The sequence below is a fragment of the Pongo pygmaeus genome, chromosome 10 (assembly GCF_028885625.2).
Source record: "Pongo pygmaeus isolate AG05252 chromosome 10, NHGRI_mPonPyg2-v2.0_pri, whole genome shotgun sequence".
Taxonomy (NCBI): Eukaryota; Metazoa; Chordata; class Mammalia; order Primates; family Hominidae; genus Pongo; species Pongo pygmaeus.
In genome coordinates this window covers 46387346-46409889 of record NC_072383.2, presented here as the reverse complement: position 1 = coordinate 46409889, position 22544 = coordinate 46387346, and the positions used below count along the sequence as shown (strand labels likewise).

General features: G+C 53.8%; 2 protein-coding genes across 5 annotated transcripts in view; one reads left to right on the top strand and one right to left on the bottom strand.

The window, feature by feature from the left end:
- ADCY6 (adenylate cyclase 6) overlaps positions 1-21957 on the top strand; it is a 24382-nt gene extending 2425 nt beyond the window's left edge. For 3 of the 4 annotated variants that reach the window (XM_063672719.1, XM_054442203.1, XM_054442202.2), the window contains exons 2-22: positions 4327-5194; positions 9905-10054; positions 10426-10547; positions 10641-10752; positions 10931-11058; positions 11576-11734; positions 11812-11953; positions 12071-12199; positions 12466-12491; positions 12713-12860; positions 13109-13206; positions 13388-13475; positions 13651-13767; positions 14071-14229; positions 14522-14700; positions 15625-15660; positions 15744-15873; positions 16195-16458; positions 17198-17402; positions 19091-19215; positions 19436-21957. In XM_063672719.1, coding sequence (XP_063528789.1) covers positions 4327-5194; positions 9905-10054; positions 10426-10547; positions 10641-10752; positions 10931-11058; positions 11576-11734; positions 11812-11953; positions 12071-12199; positions 12466-12491; positions 12713-12860; positions 13109-13206; positions 13388-13475; positions 13651-13767; positions 14071-14229; positions 14522-14700; positions 15625-15660; positions 15744-15873; positions 16195-16458; positions 17198-17402; positions 19091-19215; positions 19436-19561 — 3511 coding nt within the window. In that variant the 3' untranslated portion in view covers positions 19562-21957. Of the gene's footprint in view, positions 1-4326; positions 5195-9904; positions 10055-10425; positions 10548-10640; positions 10753-10930; positions 11059-11575; positions 11735-11811; positions 11954-12070; positions 12200-12465; positions 12492-12712; positions 12861-13108; positions 13207-13387; positions 13476-13650; positions 13768-14070; positions 14230-14521; positions 14701-15624; positions 15661-15743; positions 15874-16194; positions 16459-17197; positions 17403-19090; positions 19216-19435 lie in introns of those variants that run through there. The other variant, XM_063672720.1, reaches the window with a different exon arrangement.
- Positions 20586-22544, bottom strand: part of SPMIP11 (sperm microtubule inner protein 11) — a 40399-nt gene continuing 38440 nt past the window's right edge. Inside the window, exon 4 of the mRNA XM_054442205.2 lies at positions 20586-22544. Coding sequence (XP_054298180.1) covers positions 22496-22544 — 49 coding nt within the window. The 3' untranslated portion in view covers positions 20586-22495.

Here is a 22544-nt window from a genome sequence, read left to right as displayed (position 1 = left end):
TGGGACATGGCTCTGGCTGTGGGAGCCGGTGGTATGAAGAACAGCAGATCTGTGAGAGAGCAAATGGACCAACACTCAGGGGAGGAGGAGATCAGAGGCACAAGGCTTAGGAGCCTGACTCTGGGGAGGACGGAGGTGGTCTGTGTTCCCAGGGCTCATAGTGATGGGTTGCTGGACAAAGTGGGTTGGGGGACCATATAGAGAAGTTTTGTGGCTTGGAACAGTGCTCTCCCCTGTTCCCTGCCATACCAGTCTGGCATGGGGTGCCAGAAATGCTGGGAGGCCGGCAAGTTCTGCGGGATGGGCAGTGCCTGGAGTGGAGCCCAGGGTGAGATGGTTGCAGTTGGTTGGACAATTACACAGCTCTGAAGCTATCCCCTTGGGGGGGTCAGAGTGTTCCTGGGAGGGTCATGCATTCTCCTGGATAGTGTCTGCCCCTTTCTCTGTGAGTATGAGCCAGATGCTAGGATGTGTTTCCAGGGGGCTTGGAACATGGCCAGAAACTAGTCCTTTGGGAACAGGTCCAGGCCAGTGGTGGTGGGGGGCGGGGGGTGGTGTGTGGGGGGATAAGAACAGGGAAGGGGACTGGTGATGGAGGAGGCTGAAGCAAAATGTTGTGGGTGGTGGATGGTGGTGGGAAACCTGCTCACTCTGGGCTCTGTCTCCAGCAGCTCTGGGGACTGACAGCCAAGGACACGGGGACTGATAGAACCAGGCATCTGACTGGCTAGAAAGACGTGTGTTCTTGCTCATGATTTTCTCATCTTTCCATCTCTTGACGCTGACAGAGGTTTGGGTTTAAAGTATTGTAGAGTGAGGAGAAAAACTAATATTTTTCAAGTGTGTACTTCTTGACAGGCATTATTAGATTCTTTCCTGAGGACCATTATCATTTCCATTTTGCAGATGAAGGTACTGACACAGAGAGGTTAAATAACTTGCGCAAGGCAGTGCGGCTAGCAAATAATCACGCTAAGGTTTGGAACCTGGTCTCATGCCAAAGATCATGCTTCTAATGAAGTATTTTGAAGAGCCAGGCTTTCTTTGGTGACCTTTTCCAAATGCCAGCCTGACCAAAAGTCTTGTATTCCTGATCTGTCCTTCCAGATGGTGCTGTTGGTGATGTTAAGAGGTTGAAGGGGCCAGGCATGGTGGCTCATGCTTATGCTCCCAGCACTTTGGGAGGCCGAGACAGGCGGATCACCTGAGGTTAGGAGTTCGAGACCAGCCTGGCCAACATGGTGAAACCCTGTCTGTACTAAAAATACAAAAATTAGCCGGGTGTGGTGGTGGGTGCCTGTAATCCCAGCTATGGGAAAGCCGAGGCAGAATTGCTTGAACCCAGGAAGCAGAGGTTGCAGTGAGCTGAGATTGCGCCACTGCACTCCAGCCTAGGTGGGGCAGAGTGAGACTCTGTCTTAAACCAAAAAACAAAAGGAGGTTGAAGGACATGCTGCTCTGTGGGATATAGGAGAAGGGGTGCCGACAGAACTTGGCTGAGGGTGACCCAGGGATGGGAGGTTTGGGGTGTGCAGAGAATTCCCCAGCCTGCCTTCTGCTTGTGGGTCCCTGGGTGTCTGCTTCGAGTGCTGCCCATCTGGCTTGAGCTCTCATTCTGTGGCCACCTGGGGCAAGTGCTGAGTATTCCTCCATCCTGTCCCCTAGTGAGTACAAATGTCAGTGCTGCTAGCTCAGCAGGTTTAAGCACAAGGGACCCCTCAGGGTACTCTGTGAGCATAGAGGAGTGTGGCCCTGGTGGGGACACAGGCATGCATGGATGACAGTGCTTTCAGCCTCATCTTATTCTGACCTGGGCTCAGCCAGGAGTCACATTAAAGGTATCATCATGGAGTCCTCCCACCTCAGTTAATGACATTTCCTCCAGGAAATGTGGGATCTGGGACTGATTTGGTTACCATGATGTCTATAACTTGGGCCAGCCATATAAAACTGCCATGGACTTCAGTTTTTGTTTATATATATTTTTCCTTTCAAATTTGTCTTGTGCCCCAGGGGGCGACAGGACCAGTTTCTCAGGGTTTTGGTGAAGATCTGACGGAATTAGGGACGTGAAAAGATCTTGAACAGTTTAAAGCATAGAGAAAGTGCATGGAGTATCATTCGTCCATCCATCCAGTCATCCATCTACTCAATGAACATTTATTATTATTATTTTATTTTTTGAGATGGAGTTTCGCTCTTATTGCCCAAGCTGGAGTGCAATGGCGTGATCTCAGCTCACTGCAACCTCTGCCTCCTGGATTCAAGCGATTCTCTCTCCTCAGCCTCCTGAGTAGCTGGGATTACAGGCACGCGCCACCACGCCTGGCTAATTTTGTATTTTTAGTAGAGATGGGGTTTCACCATGTTGGTCAGGCTGGTCTCGAACTCCTGACCTCAGGTGATCCACTTGCCTCGGCTTCCCAAAGTGCTGGGATTACAAGTGTAGGCCACCATACCTGGCCTCAATGAACACTTGTTTAGGTCCTTCTAAGGGGTGTGGATACAGCAGTGAGCACAGCAGGTCAAAATCCTTGCCTTCATAAAGCTGACATTCCAGTCAGGAGAGACAGAAAATGAACACATAAGAAAAATATATAGAATGGCAGTTGCTGATTAGAGCTATGGAGAAAAAGCATAAAGCTGGGAAAAAGATAGAGAGCTCCAGGAAAGGGGGTTGCTATTTTAGTAGGGTGGTCAGAGAGAGCCTCACTGATAAGGGGACATTTGGGATGTGACTTGGAGGAGCTCTTGTTCCAGACAGAGGGAACAGCAGGCACTGAGGTCCCAGGCTGGCCTGTGCGGGGTGTGTTGGGAAACAGCAAAGAGGTTCTTGTGACTAGGGTGCAGTGAGGAAGCTGAAGAGCCTTAGGATTATCACTGTTAGCTGGTGGCAGATCATGAGGTCAGGAGATCGAGACCATCCTAGCTAACACAGTGAAACCCCGTCTCTACTAAAAAATGGAAAAAATTACCCGGGCGTGGTGGCAGGCGCCTGTAGTCCCAGCTATTCGGGAGGCTGAATGGTGTGAACCCGGGAGGCGGAGCTTGCAGTGAGCCAAGATCGTGCCACTGCACTCCAGCCTGGGTGACAGAATGAGACTCCGTCTCAAAAAAAAAAAAAAAAAAAAAAAAAAAAAACTCCAGATTTTTTCTTCTGCTTCTGTTGAGAAAAATCAGATCGGGCCCCACTGGGACCCAGTGGCAACAGTCTACAGCTGCTGGGTGGTGCCTGCCCCATGCACAGGGTATGAACTCTTTTCCTCCCAGTTCTGAACCATAAGCTGCTTCACTCATTGACTTGAGCACTTGAGTTTGTGACCACCAATAAATCAGTGCCTTTTAGGGAAATTTTCAAGTATACTGGCTTTGGGGTCAGACAAATCTGGTTTAGAATCTTGGTTCTCTCCCTTATGTGGCTGCTGGATCTTTGGGCAAGTCTTTCTTATTTTATTTTATTTCCCTCCCTTCCCTCTCTCCCTCCCTCCCTCCTTTCTTCCTTCCTTCCTTTTTTTTTTTTTTTCAGGCTATGGCTGTAGCCCAGGCTAGAGTTCAGTGGCGCACAATCCTGGCTCACTGCAGCCTCCACCGCCTGGGCCCAAGCAATCCTCCCGCCTTAGCCTCCTGAATGGCCCGGTCTATAGGTGCATACCACCACACCAGGCTAATTTTTATTTTTTTTGAGATGGAGTCTCACTCTGTCACCCAGGCTGGAGTGCAGTGGGACGATCTCGGCTCACTGCAACCTCTGCCACCCGGGTTCAAGCAATTCTCCTGCCTCAGCTCCTGAGTAGCTGGGATTACAGGTGCCCGCCACCACGCCCGGCTAAGTTTTGTATATTTAGTAGAGACGAGGTTTCACCATCTTGGCCAGGCTGGTCTTGAACTCCTGACCTTGTGATCTACCCGCCAGGGCCTCCCAAAGTGCTGGGATTATGGACGTGAGCCACCACGCCTGGCCCAGGCTAATTTTTAAAAATTTTAATAGAGGCAAGGTCTTGCTGTATTGCCCAGGTTGCTCTGACAATTCCTAGCCTTAAGCTATCCTCCTATCTCGGCCTCACAAAGTGCTGGGATTACAGGTGTGAGCCGCTGTACCTGGCTTTGGGCAAGTTTCTTGTCCTCACTGTGTCTTGGGTTCTTACCTGTTGATTGGGGATACCCTTGTTGCCTACCTCCAAGTAATTGTATGAGGATGAAACTCATAGCTTGTCAGTGGGAAGTGCTTAGGTAATCAGCTACTAGTGGTGGCAGTGGCTGTGATGGTGGTATTAATACTACTCCTATTGGATGGTCTCTAATACTATCTCCTTCCTTCCCTACCAGCAACATGTCATGGTTTAGTGGCCTCCTGGTCCCTAAAGTGGATGAACGGAAAACAGCCTGGGGTGAACGCAATGGGCAGAAGCGTTCGCGGCGCCGTGGCACTCGGGCAGGTGGCTTCTGCACGCCCCGCTATATGAGCTGCCTCCGGGATGCAGAGCCACCCAGCCCCACCCCTGCGGGCCCCCCTCGGTGCCCCTGGCAGGATGACACCTTCATCCGGAGGGGCGGCCCAGGCAAGGGCAAGGAGCTGGGGCTGCGGGCAGTGGCCCTGGGCTTCGAGGATACCGAGGTGACAACGACAGCGGGCGGGACGGCTGAGGTGGCGCCCGACACGGTGTCCAGGAGTGGGCGATCCTGCTGGCGCCGTCTGGTGCAGGTGTTCCAGTCGAAGCAGTTCCGTTCGGCCAAGCTGGAGCGCCTGTACCAGCGGTACTTCTTCCAGATGAACCAGAGCAGCCTGACGCTGCTGATGGCGGTGCTGGTGCTGCTCACGGCGGTGCTGCTGGCTTTCCACGCCGCACCCGCCCGCCCTCAGCCTGCCTATGTGGCACTGTTGGCCTGTGCCGCCGCCCTGTTCGTGGGGCTCATGGTGGTGTGTAACCGGCATAGCTTCCGCCAGGACTCCATGTGGGTGGTGAGCTACGTGGTGCTGGGCATCCTGGCGGCAGTGCAGGTCGGGGGCGCCCTCGCAGCAGACCCGCGCAGCGCCTCTGCGGGCCTCTGGTGCCCTGTGTTCTTTGTCTACATCGCCTACACCCTCCTCCCCATCCGCATGCGGGCTGCCGTCCTCAGCGGCCTGGGCCTCTCCACCTTGCATTTGATCTTGGCCTGGCAACTTAACCGTGGTGATGCCTTCCTCTGGAAGCAGGTAGGTGGCCAGGGAGGCAGGGATGGAGGGCAGCAGGTGGGGAATTTCTCACCTCATAAGCAGGTGGGGGCTTAGTGAGGAAGGGCGGGTGAGTCATGGGTGGAAGCTGGGTGCAGGGATGTCTGGCTGTATCTGGGAGGAGGAGCAGGAGGTGGGAGGCGAGGGTTCAGGGGTCTGCCTCCATGTGGGATCTGGGGTAGAGGGCACTGCTGAGGGAAGGGAGGGCCGCAGGACCCAAGCCTGAACTCTGTCACCATGGGCCCTCGTCTTTGGCTCTTTAGCCCGCTAAAATAGTGCAGTCTGTAGAGACAGAATGTGGGGCTGGAGGCAGGGGTGTGGTATATAGCCCCAGGGCCACCGTGGGGCTGAAAAGGCAGTGCAGGCTGTGTCCAGGCCTTAGCATCTCAGCTGGCAAGTTGACACCAGAGACTCAGGCGCTGGTGCTATCCCTGAAGAGCAGCTCTAGGTGGTGATCTGGAGATACAGAGCAGGTTTTGGATGTTGTCAGCAAGAGAGGAGTCCCCTCTTTCCTGGACCAAGGCCACTTCTGGGAGGACAGGGAAGGTGAAGAGCTGGGGTCAGTTCTCTCTGGGCTGGATGTGGTTTGAATGGGGTTGGACTGTTGAAGAGAGGAGCGTTAAGTCTGATTGTATCCCATGTTCCCCATGCTGGGCACCAGGGACCTGGGCGCCTTTCCTTGAGGTTCTCCGTCCATGCCTTTTGCTGCCTCCAGGCTCCAAGTGTGTGTGAGGTGGGACTCCACGGCTCCGTGTGGAGTGGCTGTAGGCTGACCTGCTTATCCAGTGGGCTGTATTCTTTTCTGTGGGATCTTAGACAACTAGCCTCACCTCTCCTAGCCTTAGTTTCCCAGTCTGCAAAGCTGGAATAGAAATAACATCTAGCTCATGTTGCGGTTGGGGCCCCACCCTTTCCTAGAGTGGAGTAGAACCCGACTGGGCAGTGTTCGCACCTGGGGGCAGGGAGGTGTGGGGAGTGCTGGAAGGCATGGTACCCAGCGAAGGGGTTTCTGGGAAGTCCCTTTCAGAGAGACATTAGTTTGTGGATCTGCCATCTCATGTTACCCCCCTGCCCAGGGAGCTGAGGCCAGGGTCCTTCAGGCGCTGCTGTAGGCACAGCCCCACCATCAGCACAGCGCCTTGGTCCTCCACTGGACCCTATCTAGAGAGTGCTATCTTGCTCAAGGTTTTGAAGGCTTGTGGCCTGTTACCCACCCTGCCTCAGCCACAGAGAGGAAGTTGCCTGGGGATTCCAGGGTGAGAAGCTAGGTTCTCTGGCATGATGCCCTTCTCCACCCAGCCTGTGCTACAGAACAGAACTTACCTGTTTTTTTTTGTGGTTTTTTTTTTGAGACGGAGTCTTGCTCTGTCGTTAAGCTGGAGTGGTGCAGTGGCGCGATCTCAGCTCACTGCAACCTCCGCCTCCAAGGTTCAAGTGATTCTTCTGCCTCAGCCTCCTGAGTAGCTGGGACTACAGAAGCGCGCCACCATGCCCAGCTAATTTTTGTATTTTAGTAGAGACAAGTTTCACCGTGTTGGCCAGGATGGTCTCGATCTCTTGACCTCGTGATCCACCGGCCTTGGCCTCCCAAAGTGCTGGGATTACAAGCGTGAGCCACCGCACCTGGCCAGAATGCCAGAATGCCAGAACGTACCTTTTTAAAAGTAACTTTATAGCCCGTTTGTTTGTGGAGCACGTGCCCTTAGGGCACTGTCAGACATCTTAAAGGGCCAGGTCCTTCCGCCCCAAAGCTTCTCTTCCAGGCTGGCTCTCAACCAGGGCTTTATGGCTGGACTGCCCTCCTGGGGAAGGAGCTTAGAGGTGGTGTCTCCTTTTCCCCTTCCTCTCTGGCCAGGCATGGGCTGGGTGGGCATCTGTTCCCTGCAAACGACTGGCATGGTGCCCAGAGCCAGGCCCGGTGCCTGACTGGGGAGATGCAGTCCCAGGGAGGCCAGGACTGTGCCTGTCTCCCCAGGAGTGCCCAGGAGTGTCTGGCTACAGCCTCACCTAATGGATCTCGATAGGCACATTCTTGGGGCAGTGGCGAAAGTCACTGCTGCCCCTGTGCCAGTCCTTGGGGCCAGGGCTGCCCGTACAACTTCTCTGGGCTGAGAAACATTCCCTGTGCCCATTCGGGTATGTGGGTTTCTAGATGGGTGTGGTTTGTGGCCTTCTTCCTCGTCTACTTGGGCAGCCCCTTCCCAGATCCACCCCTACTCATAATCACAGGAAGGAGCCTTTGTCCCCTACCCACCCACTCATTTAGACATACTGAAAAGTGTCATCCAGTGACCCAGGCCCAGCTTGGAGTCTCCTCCGGTCCCCTGGCATCCATTTTTTCTCACAGTCAGATAGGGACATGTGTGTACAGAGTTATTTCAGTCTCGTCCCCCTTCCCCTTCCCTCCACCGTGACTCACATTTTCCTCTTGGGCTCCTGGGGCCAGGAAGGGAAGTTGCCTGGTTTGCCCCCCTTCCCTTCTCCCCCACTGGGGGCTATTCTTAGAAACCCCCAAGGGAGATAGTGTGCCCCTCTCTTCACCCCTGCTGCTGGGAGGGGGAGCTCAGCCTAGTTGATCCTGGGCCTGTGAGCTGGACTGGGAAGGGAAGCTAGGAGGCCCATCCCAGAGGCTGGAGCTGGAAATGGCTAGGGGTGAGCCAGGCCTCCCCCTCAGTTTTACCCAAGAGGAAACTGAGGTCCCACAGTTTAAGTGACCTGCCCAATTTTGCAGGACTAGTTCTAGTTCAAGGCAGAGCCCAGAACCTCTGGCTTCCAGGCAGTGCTTCTGCCGTTTCCCTCCCTTCTCCTTAAACCAGAGCCTTGCCCCATCCAACTCTGGGGTGGAGCTGCAAGCTGCAGGTTAATTCCTGAGTTTCCAGAAACACTGAGGCTTGCTAATTTTTGTATAGTTTTTTTTTTTTTTTTTTTTTTAAGATGGAGTCTCACTCTGTCACCCACACTGGAGTGCTTCCTTAGACTTGCTCTCTAGCCAATGCCACTGATGATGATTGGGGGCTGAACATTCCTAAGGTGGAGGCCCTAGGCCTAGGGCCTGGCAGGGCTGAGTGTCAGAGGAAGTTATACCTTGAGGGGTGACCAGGCATGGTGGACCCCATCTCCAATAGGGGACATCCTTTGTATCAGTAGAATTGATGACTCTCAAGCCAGGGCTCTGAGGTTGGGCTTGAGAGCTTGACTCAGTAGAGTGAGTAGGAATCTTGGAAACCTGGAATGCACTACACTGTATGGAATGCAGTAGATAGATAGTAGGATTAGGTCACAGGATTTGGAATCTGATTGTCCTGGGTTCAAGTGTCACACTAGCCACTAACAGCTGTGTGATCCTGGGGAAGTTACTTGGCCTTTCTGTGCCTGAGTCCCTTACCTTTAAAATGGGATGTTGTTACCTATTTCATAGAGTTTTAAGAAATGGGTTAGGGGCCAGGCGTGGTGGATCATGCCTGTAATCCATGCCCATAAGCACTTTGGGAGGCCGAGGTGGGCGGATCACTTGAGTTCAGGAGTTCAAGACCAGCCTGACCAACATGGTGAAACCCCGTCTCTACTAAAAAACTATACAAAGGCCGGACGCGGTAGCTCATGCCTGTAATCCCAGCACTTTGGGAGGCCGAGGCGGGCGGATCATGAGGTCAGGAGATCGAGACCAGCCTGGCCAACACGATGAGACCCCATCTCTACTAAAAATACAAAAAATTAGCCGGGCGTGGTGGCGGGTGCCTGTAATCCCAGCTACTCGGGAGGCTGAGGCAGGAGAATGGTGTGAACCCGGGAAGCGGAGCTTGCAGTGAGCTGAGGTCGCACCACTGCACTCCAGTGTGGGTGACAGAGTGAGACTCCATCTTAAAAAAAAAAAAAAAAAAAACTATACAAAAATTAGCCAGTCATGGTGGCAGGTGGCTGTAATCCCAGCTACTCCGGAGGCTGAGGCAGGAGAATCGCTTGAACTGGGAGGCGGAAGTTGCAGTGAGCTGAGATCAGGCCACTGCACTCCAGTCTGGGTGACAGAGCAAGGCTCTGTCAAAAAAAAAAAAAAAAAAAAAAGAAAGAAATGTGTTAGTCAGTGTATAGAAGACACCTACAGAATCCTGGCACATGGTAGGCAGCCAACAAACTAGCTACCATAATAATAATGACAATGGTGATTATTGTTACTAAGTTATGTCAAGTCAGGGAGAGGCTTTAGAGATCTTCTCATTCTTCCTCTTTGGGTTATAGATGAGCAAACCCAAGAGAGAGAGGAGGTGACTTGTCCTGGGTCACTCACAGGAGGATGTAGAGCTCAGATCTCCTGGGTGCTGTCCTTAAGGAGGAGCACCTGCAAAAGGAGCAGCGTTTGTCTTTTGTGTGGGGTGTTTGAGGAGCAGGAGATACAGGGTGCTGGGGCTGGGCCCCATGACTTACCTGGCCCTAGTTGGTCTTCTGCTCCCAGAAGCTGTGAAAAGATCTCGTTTCTAGTCATGGAGGATTCAGGCAGTTGGCTGGGATCTGGGGTCCTGTGGGTAATGGGAGAGATATATTGCAGGTGTGGCAGTAGCTTGAGGACAGACAGGGTGCAGGACCCTGGCTTTCTTCCTCAGAGAACCTTGCTAGCAAGTTGTGTGAATGTGTGTGTGTGTTTGGGGGGGGCGGGCAGAGGAGATGGTCACCGTCTGCCTCTGCCACCTCCTGCAGCTCGGTGCCAATGTGCTGCTGTTCCTCTGCACCAACGTCATTGGCATCTGCACACACTATCCAGCAGAGGTGTCTCAGCGCCAGGCCTTTCAGGAGACCCGTGGTTACATCCAGGCCCGGCTCCACCTGCAGCATGAGAATCGGCAGCAGGTGGGGCTGCTCCCCATGACCAGGGCCTGCCCCCACCTTACCCCCAAATAACTTGCAGATTGGATCTCCTGCCTTGTCCAGTTCCGTGCAGCACAGTGTGATGGTTCCCCTGGGTTGTGCGTCACAGAGGCCCTGTGATACTGGGGTTTTGTCCTGTCCAAGGGAAGGAGGGTGTAGACAGGAGCACATCTGGGGGCTCAATGGAGGGTGGTCAGAGGGGGCTCTGATGGAGGAAGGTCAGGCCACAGTCCAGAAGGGAAGATCAGGTCTTCAGAGAAGTCTAGGAGGGCTCTGGTGATGTGGAGAGACCAGGAGGGATTGAAATGTGAGGCCAAGAGTATAGTGATGCCCTGTTGGAACCACTGGGCTAGGAGCGGCTGCTGCTGTCGGTATTGCCCCAGCACGTTGCCATGGAGATGAAAGAAGACATCAACACAAAAAAAGAAGACATGATGTTCCACAAGATCTACATACAGAAGCATGACAATGTCAGGTAGGGTGAGGGTAGGAGGATGCCAAGCAGGGCGGGGGGTCTGGAAGTCTTTGAGGGCTATGTGGCCTGTTCATCCTCTGTTGTCATCTACAGCATCCTGTTTGCAGACATTGAGGGCTTCACTAGCCTGGCATCCCAGTGCACCGCGCAGGAGCTGGTCATGACCCTGAATGAGCTCTTTGCCCGGTTTGACAAGCTGGCTGCGGTGAGGGTGCTGGGCCTTGGGATTGGGCCTGGGTGTTGACCGTGGTGAGAGCATAGCTTTGCTGGCAGCAGCTGGGGATTTGAGGGCAGATAGAGTGTGCGTCGAGGGTGGTGGGCCATGCAGGCTGGGTGGGCAAGAGAGTAAAGGTTACCCTTCTCTCCAATTCTTTCCCATTCAGGAGAATCACTGCCTGAGGATCAAGATCTTGGGGGACTGTTACTACTGTGTGTCAGGGCTGCCGGAGGCCCGGGCCGACCATGCCCACTGCTGTGTGGAGATGGGGGTAGACATGATCGAGGCCATCTCGTAAGCAGTGCCCCATTCCCAGGCTTCCTGGAATTGCGGGCGCCCCAGACTGCTCCTACTTTTTGATGAGACCTCAGGAGATTTCCTCAGTTTTGGCTTTCTCTGTCTTTGAGGTCTGTCTGTCACTGGGAAGGGGAATCTTTCTCCAACCTGTGCAAAGACCCATGTGGACCCTTAGACTCCCAGCCAGCCGAGATGGGGCCGGGAGAGCCTGTGCAGTAGGGCAGTTGGGCTAGAGGGAATGCCATCTGTGCAGGCCAGAGGGGATAACAGTGATTCCTCTTCTCCTAGCTCAGTTCCACAAGATGCTGCTGGGCCCCTGCTGGTGAACACAGCCTTAACATTTGTCCTTGAGCCCCATGCAGCCTTCTGCTCATGTCCAACCAAGGCTGTGCTCCCGTCCCCTGCATCTGGGTCTGTCCTTGCCCGCTGGGCCCTGAGGGGAGTGAAGGGCCTGGGTTGTGGGCTGGGGGAGGGGAAGACTGCCAGGAGCTGATCTGGGGCTGCATCCTCCCAGGCTGGTACGTGAGGTGACAGGTGTGAATGTGAACATGCGCGTGGGCATCCACAGCGGGCGCGTGCACTGCGGTGTCCTTGGCTTGCGGAAATGGCAGTTTGATGTGTGGTCCAATGATGTGACCCTGGCCAACCACATGGAGGCAGGAGGCCGGGCTGGGTGAGTAGGGGGGTCCAGGTTGGGGGGATGGGAGCAAGGTGGAAGAGCCAGGGTCTCACCCTCTTGGCCGCATATAGCCGCATCCACATCACTCGGGCAACACTGCAGTACCTGAACGGGGACTACGAGGTGGAGCCAGGCCGTGGTGGTGAGCGCAACGCGTACCTCAAGGAGCAGCACATTGAGACTTTCCTCATCCTGGGCGCCAGCCAGAAACGGGTCAGGGCCAGGGCAGGGCTGGGGGCAGGGGAGCAAGAAGAGGGACAAATGGGGAGGAGCAGGCCAAGGCCTCCTCTGGGCCCCTCTTCTGAGCCTGTACCCATACTGCCCGCACAGAAAGAGGAGAAGGCCATGCTGGCCAAGCTGCAGCGGACTCGGGCCAACTCCATGGAAGGGCTGATGCCGCGCTGGGTGCCTGATCGCGCCTTCTCCCGGACCAAGGACTCCAAGGCCTTCCGCCAGATGGTGAGGGGCCCTCAGCACCAGACCTAGGGCCTCATTTTCTTGGCTCCCTCAATACCCTGTCCCTGACCCTGTCCTTTCTTGTGACTGCCATTTCCATGTATGCTTTCTGGTACTGGGGCAGTGAGAAGATTTCATCTCAGGGGTCCCAGTGCCTCCAGAGGATATGGTGGGGACACCCTCAGCACAGTGTTGGGGTGGGGGAAGGGGCTGCAGAGATGAAGGTTGTTGGCCCTTCACCTCACTCCACACTCTGTCCCTTTCTCCAGGGCATTGATGATTCCAGCAAAGACAAGTAAGTCAGGTTACTGAGGAGGGAGAAGGCACTTGCACCCTGGGATGGGGCTGGGGGAGCCAAGATCCTCCTTTTCCCTGACCTTAGGAGTGTTGTGTGGGAGCAGGAGCCACCCCCCTGGCTCTCCCTCCCTCCCTCGGGTGCTGCCCATACCTTTCCTTTCATTGTTTCTCACATGGCCATGCCCATGCATCTGGTGAAATCATGTCTCCTGCCCTCAGCCGGGGCACCCAAGATGCCCTGAACCCTGAGGATGAGGTGGATGAGTTCCTGAGCCGTGCCATCGATGCCCGCAGCATTGATCAGCTGCGGAAGGACCATGTGCGCCGGTTTCTGCTCACCTTCCAGAGAGAGGATCTTGAGAAGAAGGTTTGAGTGATACAGGGCAGAAGGACAAGGGCGGGGAGAGGGGCAGGTCGCAGCAGGGAAGGCTGAGCACAGGTGAGGGCACAGCTGTTTCTGGGGGATGGAGAAGGGACCACAGAGCAGAGTGGGGATTTCGTCAGTTGAGCCAACTGCATCTCCTCCCTGTTGAGACCCCTGGTAGTGCCCTGTCCTTGCTGTCCCTGCCTGCCTTAGGGAGGGCCCAGCACTCAGCTCAGCCTCCTCTCCCTCAGTACTCCCGGAAGGTGGATCCCCGCTTTGGAGCCTACGTTGCCTGTGCCCTGTTGGTCTTCTGCTTCATCTGCTTCATCCAGCTTCTCATCTTCCCACAGTGAGAGCCCTGCCCTTCCTCTCTTAGCTTCTGTCTTCTCCACCACTTCCCAGAAGCTTCCTAAATACCCACACGAGCCCACAATCCCTGGAGCCTGCATCCCTGCTTGTTCCGGAGGGTGGGACAAGAATGCCCAGATCTTCCAGAATTAAATGATTTTTCTGGCCCTGTTCTGCCCCAGCTCCACCCTGATGCTTGGGATCTATGCCAGCATCTTCCTGCTGCTGCTGATCACCGTTCTGATCTGTGCCGTGTACTCCTGTGGTTCTGTACGTAAGGGGACTTCTGAGGCTGTTGGGGAGGGCAGGCTGGACCTCACACAGGGAGGAGGTCACATGGGGAGAGGGAGGAGAAGGCCATGCCTCTTCCACTGGGCCCCATCCCTGGTTGGCCTTCCTCCTTGGCTGATACAACCTTCAACTCTTGGTCTCTTGATGCCTCTAGCTGTTCCCTAAGGCCCTGCAACGTCTGTCCCGCAGCATTGTCCGCTCACGGGCACATAGCACCGCAGTTGGCATCTTTTCCGTCCTGCTAGTGTTTACTTCTGCCATTGCCAACATGGTAAGGGTCCAGTGGGAATTCTCCCACCTCTGCTCTGTGCCAAGCACTGTCCTGGACTCTGGGGGTACAGAGGAGAAAAGGACATATTTTCTGCCCTCAGGGAGCCCCCTCCCAGAATAGGGGAAGGTTAACTCCAGTTCTCCTTCCTTGTTCTCCCAACCTCCTGTCATCCCTGAGTGAGTACTAAGGCCCATGGGGTATAAGGTACCTGGGCATAGCCCAGGTTAGGGTACATGGCTTCACCAGGTACCTTGCAACCCTTTCCCTCCTTGGCTACCCTGATATACCCCTCCACTTTTGCAGTTCACCTGTAACTACACCCCCATACGGACATGTGCAGCCCGGATGCTGAATTTAACACCTGCTGACATCACTGCCTGCCACCTGCAGCAGCTCAATTACTCTCTGGGCCTGGATGCTCCCCTGTGTGAGGGCACCATGCCCACCTGCAGCTTCCCTGAGGTGTTCGAGCAGTGCTCAGGTGGTGGGGGGGCTGTTCTGGCACAGACATTGGCCCTTCTGTGCCAGGCCTGGTGATGGGCGCTGGGGACCCAGGAACTCACCAGAGTCTTCCACACTAGGAGCAACCAGGGGCTCTGGTGTGTTGTAGGGGCTGGGCATGGAAGGTGGAGGATATGGGGGTTTGAGGGGTGTGGCGGGAAGGTTAAGTCAGGCAGGAGAGTGCAGGGCTCTCCCTGCCCAAGGGTGCTGTGGCCTCTGCCTTCACCCAACGCTGCCTCTGCCACCCCCGCAGTACTTCATCGGGAACATGCTGCTGAGTCTCTTGGCCAGCTCTGTCTTCCTGCACATCAGCAGCATCGGGAAGTTGGCCATGATCTTTGTCTTGGGGCTCATCTATTTGGTGCTGCTTCTGCTGGGTCCCCCAGCCACCATCTTTGACAACTATGACCTACTGCTTGGCGTCCATGGCTTGTGAGTTTATTCTCAAGTCCTTTAATACACCAGGAGCTTCCCTCACCTTGCTAGGTCACTGTGAGCCTCTCTGGTGCCCAGGCCCCTTGTGCCTTGGAATACCACAACTCCCCTGTTGGGGAAAGGGAGGAGATGGAGGAGCTCCCAGCATGTGACCCCAAATAGTTACCCCCAAGGAAACCCTAGTCCTGGGAAATCCTTGTGTCTTTAGGCTAGACATTAAAAAAAAAATTCCCTCTTATATTTGCATGGTGCTTTCATATCCACCATCTTAACCACCCATGGGACATACAGCTGCTTGGTGGCAGGGCTCTGGTTAGGAACCAAAGCTTCTGACTCCTGCTTGGGGGCTTTGCCTGGGATACCACACTGGCTTTTCCTCTGCAAAACCCCATTCCTTTGATATGTGGCCATAGCTGCTTGTAGTAGAAAAAGCCTCTGGTGTCTGCTGGGTTTGAATCCCTGCTCTGCTGCTCATTAGCTGTGTGACTTTAGACAGGTGAGTTAGCTTCTCCAAGCCTCAATTTCTTCATCTGGAAAATGGCAATGTCACCTAAATCACAGGGTAGTTGTAAAGATTATAGTAACTAACATTTATGGAAGGCTCACTATATGGCAGGCACTGTGCTAAGCCTTTTACATAAATGATTTAGATCTGATCCCTGTTGTACTGATGAGGAAGGAGGCTTAGAGAGTTAAGCGACTTGTCTCAGGTCACATAGCTGGTAAGTAGAGGAGTCTCTAAGGGCAGAGGTTTTCTTAACCTCTACTCTTAATGAGTTAATTAATGTAAATAAAAGCCCTGGCCCAATGCCTGACTTACAGTGTGTGCTCAGTAAATGCAGTCTCTTGTCTCCCTTTCCATGTGCCCACCCAGCAATCCAGGAAGCACTGATGACCTTGTCTCTTCTATCTTCTTACCAGGGCTTCTTCCAATGAGACCTTTGATGGGCTGGACTGGTAAGTGAGGGCTCCAAGGCAGCAGAGGGTAGAGCCATTAGATGCCTCCTTCAGACACCAAGCACGTCTCTGCTTATCCTTAGTCCAGCTGCAGGGAGGGTGGCCCTCAAATATATGACCCCTGTGATTCTGCTGGTGTTTGCTCTGGCGCTGTATCTGCATGCTCAGCAGGTGGAGTCGACTGCCCGCCTAGACTTCCTCTGGAAACTACAGGTGACTGTGTGGGCCTTTGGGGGAAGAGGAGGAACCTAGGGGTGGAGCCTGGGCCAGGCCAGAAATGTATCTTGTGCTAGCTGGCTAAGGCTCAGGCTGCACCTAGGCCCACCCTGTTTCCATTCCTTCTCTGTGCCCATCCCTTACTCCCTGCCCCATCCTGTACCTGCCTCCTTTACCCCTTTGCCTGTTCTTTAGGCCTCATCTGTCTGGGCCTTTCTTCCTCTATGTGATTCCCTCTGATCCCCACTTCCAAGCCTTGGCCACCACACCCACCCCTTGTGAATGTCGGGCAATGGGTGATGGGTGTGGTGTCCACAGGCAACAGGGGAGAAGGAGGAGATGGAGGAGCTACAGGCATACAACCGTAGGCTGCTGCATAACATTCTGCCCAAGGACGTGGCGGCCCATTTCCTGGCCCGGGAGCGCCGCAATGATGAACTCTACTATCAGTCGTGTGAGTGTGTGGCTGTTATGTTTGCCTCCATTGCCAACTTCTCTGAGTTCTATGTGGAGCTGGAGGCAAACAATGAGGGTGTCGAGTGCCTGCGGCTGCTCAACGAGATCATCGCTGACTTTGATGAGGTACTTTTCCAGTTGGCTGGTGGTGGCAGAGAATGGGGGGTACTTGGAGACCTGGGATTGGAAGGGGTGAGTGGAACTGGGAAGAGAAAGAGAGATTTGATGGGACCCAGAGGCATCAGGGGTAAGGGTAGGCACAGTGGAGGCAGAGGCAAGAACCCATGAAGGTGTCAGAGGCAGCAAGGGGGTCAGCCCTAGTGGGGCAGGGTCATCACTGTTGGGGAGCAGGGGAGGACTTGATCTGTAGGGGGATAGGATAGGTACCAGGTGGATGTCACTGAAGAAGAAGGCAATAGTCTGTGGACAGAACCTCATGAGACCAACCAAGCAAGATGGTCCTCTGAATAGAGAAAATTGAAGCAAAATGTGAGGTAGTGTCCTGAACATCCAGATCAGGAATGGGCTGTTCACTGTTCTGGAGGGAAGTCACTTGCTCACCCTGGGACTCAGTATCCCAAAAGGTAAGGATTGGAGAAATTGCTTAATATCGCACCTGTGGGTCTGTGTTCTGTGAGTGAGCTACTGGAGGGACCTTCTGAAGCTGTATGCCCAAGTCCTGCCTGGAGTCCTAGGCTGCCTGTTTTCCCAGCTCCTCAGTCTTACACTGATAGCAGCAGCTGGAAGGGGGCTCTTGAGACAGGGAAGTGGGGAAGGCAGCCAAGGTGTGGCAAGAAATGAGTGTTGGGGCAGGGCTGGGTCTGGGGTCTTTGCCTTGACAGCCAGGGCCCCTTGTGTTGTTCAGATTATCAGCGAGGAGCGGTTCCGGCAGCTGGAAAAGATCAAGACGATTGGTAGCACCTACATGGCTGCCTCAGGGCTGAACGCCAGCACCTACGATCAGGTGGGCCGCTCCCATATCACTGCCCTGGCTGACTACGCCATGCGGCTCATGGAGCAGATGAAGCACATCAATGAGCACTCCTTCAACAATTTCCAGATGAAGATTGGTAAGAGGGCTTCGTTGCTTGGCAGGTTTTCCCAGAACTTTTTCTGGGTGAAGCTGGGATTATAGTCTGGGGATGGGATCACAGATTTCCCATCAGGGCTCCTGTGGGGTTTTCTTCCCTCTGACCTCCTATATCAAGTCTGATATTAAGAACAGAGATCATTGGGCACTGTCCTATACATTTTTGAGCATATTTTAATCCTGATATTATTATCGCCTTTCATTGGTTAGAGACTGACTCTCAGAGAGATTAAATAACTTGCTCAAGATCAAACAACTAGTAAGTGGCAGAGCTGGGATTAAAAATCAGGTTTATATAAATTTGAGTACTTCTGTCCTTATCTGTGACCAGTCCAATAAGAGGTATTTCCTCTCAAATGAACTGGTGGATGGGAGTGGTTAATAGCATGGCTACTAGAGACGGACTATCTGGTTTGAATTCTGGCTGCTCCATTTACTGGCTTATTTGAGAAGTCTTCTAACTTCTCTAAGCTTCAGTTACCTTATCTATAAAATGGGGATAATAATACCTACCTTTTAGAGGTGTTGAAAGCCATGCCGGGCACGGTGGATCATGCCTGTAATCCCAGCACTTTGGGAGGCCGAGGTGGGCAGATCATGAGGTCAGGAGTTCAAGACCAGCCTTACCAACATAGTGAAACCCCTTCTCTACTAAAAAAAAAAAAAAATACAAAAATTAGGCCGGGCACAGTGGCTCATGCCTGTAATCCCAGCACTTTGGGAGGCCGAGGCAGGCGGATCATGAGGTCAGGAGATCGAGACCATCCTGACTAACACGGTGAAATCCCGTCTCTACTAAAAATACAAAAAATTAGCCGGGTGTGGTGGTGGGTGCCTGTAGTCCCAGCTACTCAGGAGGCTGAGGCAGGAGAATGGTGTGAACCCAGGAGGCGGAGCTTGCAGTGAGCCGAGATGGTGCCACTACACTCCAGCCTGGGTGACAGAGCGAGACTCCATCCCCCAAAAAAAAAAAAAAAAAATTAGCTGGGTGTGGTGGTGCATGCCTGTAATCCCAGCTACTTGGGAGGCTGAGGCAGGAGAATCTCTTGAACCTGGGAGGCAGAGGTTGCAGTGAGCCGAGATCGTGCCACTGCACTCCATCCTGGGCAACAGAGCAAGACTCCATCTCAGAAAAAAAAAAAGAAAGGATGAAGCCAGGTGGAATGCTTACTAGAGTGGTTGATGTGGAATAGGCATTCAGGAGATTACTGTTATAGCATGGCTGTCTTGACTCGGGGGAGCTCCTAAACTGAGGTGCTCAGGTCTTTGGGTATTTTTGTTTGTTTTTTGGGTTTTTTTTTTTTTTTTTTTTTTGAGACTGGGATTTGCTCTGTACCAGGCTAGAGTGCCAGGGCACAATCACAGCTCACTGCAGCCTCAACTCCCAGGCTCAATCAATCAATCTATTCTCCCACCTCAGCCTCTAAAGTAGCTGGGACTACAGGCATGTACCACCATTGCCCAGCTAATTTTTGTATTTTTTTTGTAAAGATAGGGTTTCACCATGTTGGCCAGGCTGGTCTTGAACTAGATCGTTCTTTACAACCAGGAGACTTGTCCTTTTTCCATTTTTTTCTCTGGGTCCTTCTACCGGTGCCAGGAGGTGGGATGATTCCCTGGGTTGACCCTGGAGCATCCACTAGTCTCTTGCTGTTCTCTCCACCTCAGGGCTGAACATGGGCCCAGTCGTGGCAGGTGTCATCGGGGCTCGGAAGCCACAGTATGACATCTGGGGGAACACAGTGAATGTCTCTAGTCGTATGGACAGCACGGGGGTCCCCGACCGAATCCAGGTGAGGGGGATATGAGCAGGGGCTGGGAGGAACATGGGCCCAGAGGGCTTCCACAGGTGTCTCTGCAGTCTGCTAGGACAGGGGTAGGGTGGCTAGTGTTCTGTGTATGGTGGGGCAGGGGTTGGGGGAAGGGAGCTAGCCTGACTAGAGAACCCCTGGGCCCCTGCAGATGCAGCAGGAAGGATTCCAGGCTAAGCGGGCTACCCTCCCACTCCCCCAGGTGACCACGGACCTGTACCAGGTTCTAGCTGCCAAGGGCTACCAGCTGGAGTGTCGAGGGCTGGTCAAGGTGAAGGGCAAGGGGGAGATGACCACCTACTTCCTCAATGGGGGCCCCAGCAGTTAGCAGGGCCCAGCCACAAATTCAGCTGAAGGGACCAAGGTGGGCATTGAGTGGACTCTGTGCTCACTGGGTGGAGCTGTGGCAGGGGGCACTGAGCCTCCAGACCCTGCTAACCACAAAAGGGAACATCCCAGCAGGCTGTGCTTGGATCATGCTCGTCTGCCCTCAAGCTGGAAAACAAGGGGCTACCTACCAAGAGGATTATGCCAGTGACTTTCTTTCTTACTTGGGGTAGGGCTGTTCCCTCTCCAATCTTCCAGCCGTTAGGAGCAGGGGAGGGGTCAGTAGCAGAAGCAGAGGGAGGCCTCTTGCCTGAGGGATTAAAATGGCAGCTTGCCATGCCTACCCTTCCCTGTCTGTCTGGGCAGCAGGTTCAGGGCTGAGCCCTTCTTTTCCCTCTTTTTTCCTGGGAATATTTTGTACAATATTTTGTACAAAGACAGGCATGAGGAGTGCCTATTCCATGCTTGCCTTTGCAATACCTGCATCCCCAGCACTGGTCCTGGGCACTTCCCCACCCCGGCCAGGTGTCCCTCCTACGCACAGGGCAGAGGAGGGGGAAGCTCTGGGGAGCCAGCTTTGGCCATATTTCAGGAGAATGTTTCCATGTGCCAAATCCTAGTCCCATGATCTGTCCCCAAAGGGGAACAAAGGGACCTCTGACAGCTTAGATTTAGCCCCAGTTCCTGCATGCTCCAGGGAACGGGGTGTCTGGTCTCACTGGTACTGTGAAAAATGCTCAGAGAGCAAGCCTGTGTGTGGGGATGTCAGGTCAGGAGCTGGAAGTTCACCTGCAGGTGCCAAAGAGCAGGCCGGCCAGGGCTGGGGCAGTGCCAGACTCTGATCTGAGGACCCCGTCGGGGTCCGGATCAGGTCACTCTGCCCCAGTGCTCTCTTGCTGACTGCTGGCAAGGGGGCGTGGAGCATCTCTTCCTCTTCTGTTGCCAAATAGAAAAGGGTCAGGGCGTGGAGAAAGATGACCCTGATCCCAAACCTGCCCTCCCAAGTCTCTGGTGTTGGGGAGGGCCTGTGTGTTTGTGTAACCGTGTGTGCATGTTGGTCTTTGTGTGCATATCTGTTTTCCAGGTCAGTGTGAGTCCTTGTGCTCCTGCTCCTCAGCTCTCCACCCCAGGTTGCCTCTCTCCTGTGGGCCTCTGTCTTCTGGGAATAAAGCAGGATTTCCTATTTCAGGGGATGTAGAGAGATGCCCAGGTTGCACAGGAGTGGGATAGGGTGTGGTAGCAAAAGGAGGGAGAGGAGCCCTTTTTGTGCCAAATCCCTAAGTGCCGTTTGGGGGCCATGTGTGCAGCATGACTCTCCCTGTCTGTGGCAGGGACCCAAGCGCTTGCTTGAGCCCCAGTGCTCCATGCCAGCACTTCAACTGTCTGGGGTTTGATGGGCAGAGGCTCAGGAATTTCCTGGCTTCCCCAGATAGTGTCCTGGGACATGGTATGCTTTGGGGCTGGGGTAGCATGGAATCCCTCTGAGGACCTGGATACTGGTACTACGGGGTGGGGAAGAGGAACCTTAAACTTGGCTTTCCCCAGTCTTCAGCCTGAGTCTAGCATGTTTCTGGCTCCCCAGCCCCTTGTGAAGCCTTGAGGGCTAGCCGAAGGGTTAGGAGGTTGAACTCTAGATTCCCTTCCTATCTTTGCCTTCCTTTTACCCCTTTCCCTGCAACCTCCTTGACTCTGGCCTGAATTTGTTGGTGCCTCAGTTTCTCTGTCTGTACCTATTTAAGCCAAAGGCACTAGCCTGAATTTTGCTTGAAGATCACTTTGTCTTGGAAATGACTAGAGAGGCAGAGGAGAAGGGTTTCCAGAGTTGCTAGGTTTGGGAGTGGAAGGGGCAGGCAGTGCGCTTGCCCCTCCTATGCCTCTTCTGACACCAGCTCCCTGTGGAGGCCTGGTTTCTGGGTACTGCCTCCCTTGGGCATCTTCATGCATCAACCAAATGGGCCATCAGGTACTTCATTAGTCATGGCAGAAGGAGGGGAAAAGACTTGTTTTTCCAGACAGAAAATCTACTCCCCTGTCCCCAGCCATATCCCTGGATAGGAAGGGATAGGAAGAGACTACTTGGTGCCATGAAGTAGGGGTGAGGGGATAAGTAGATCAGAGTGGGAAGACCTCCGCCTTGGGTGGCTTGTCTCTGCTTCTTGCCAGGTGGGAGGGCCTGTCCACACCCTGGCTCCCCGTACCACAGTGCCAGCCATGCCCTTCCCCTGGGCTACCATTGTCCCTTTCCTCACCCAGTTGGTAGAGGAGTCAGGAGGTGGGAAGCCATGGGCTTTGGTTTTATAATGTAACCACTGTGGGGTGGGGGAGGATGGTGAACCATGTATTTCAGTGAAATATTTAATATATTTAAATATCAATAAAATCAAACTCTTTGTAAAATTCTCTGTTCTCTGTAGCTGTTCTGGGCCCTGGGTGGGTCAGAAGTGACAGAGCCTGGTGTAGGAGGCGACCTCCTGCCCCAGGGCTCCGTGGGCCTCTTGTCTGTGGTCAGAGGACTTCCTGTGGCTTTCTCCCTGCTAAGGAGAAGCTGCAGTATCTTCAGAGTGTGACTCCTCAAGGCCTTTCAGCATCATGAGCTCCAGTGTGTGCCTTCCCAGATTTGTGTGTGACCCCTGCCATGCATGAGGCCTGTGGTTCTTTCCAGTGCCTTGGCCCCTCACAGACCTCTCACTCCAAGGTCTGGCTTATTCAGGAATCTTCCACACACCAGCTCTCACAACAATCTGGACACTGGAATCACTCCCACCCTGACCCCACAGCTCCCCCCGTGCGCACAAGCAACTTTTAGTCCAATCTGTTTACTCTGCTTTCTACATCTCCTCCTCCCATTAGTCAGCCATCGGAACTGGGAAACCTCCTTCTTTTCCCCTCTTCACTCTTGCCACAGTTCATCTTGTCTTTCTGCAGCCGTATCTTCTTAATACAGACTGAAGGTTCTGTCATTGAGAATAGAGTGATCCATAAAC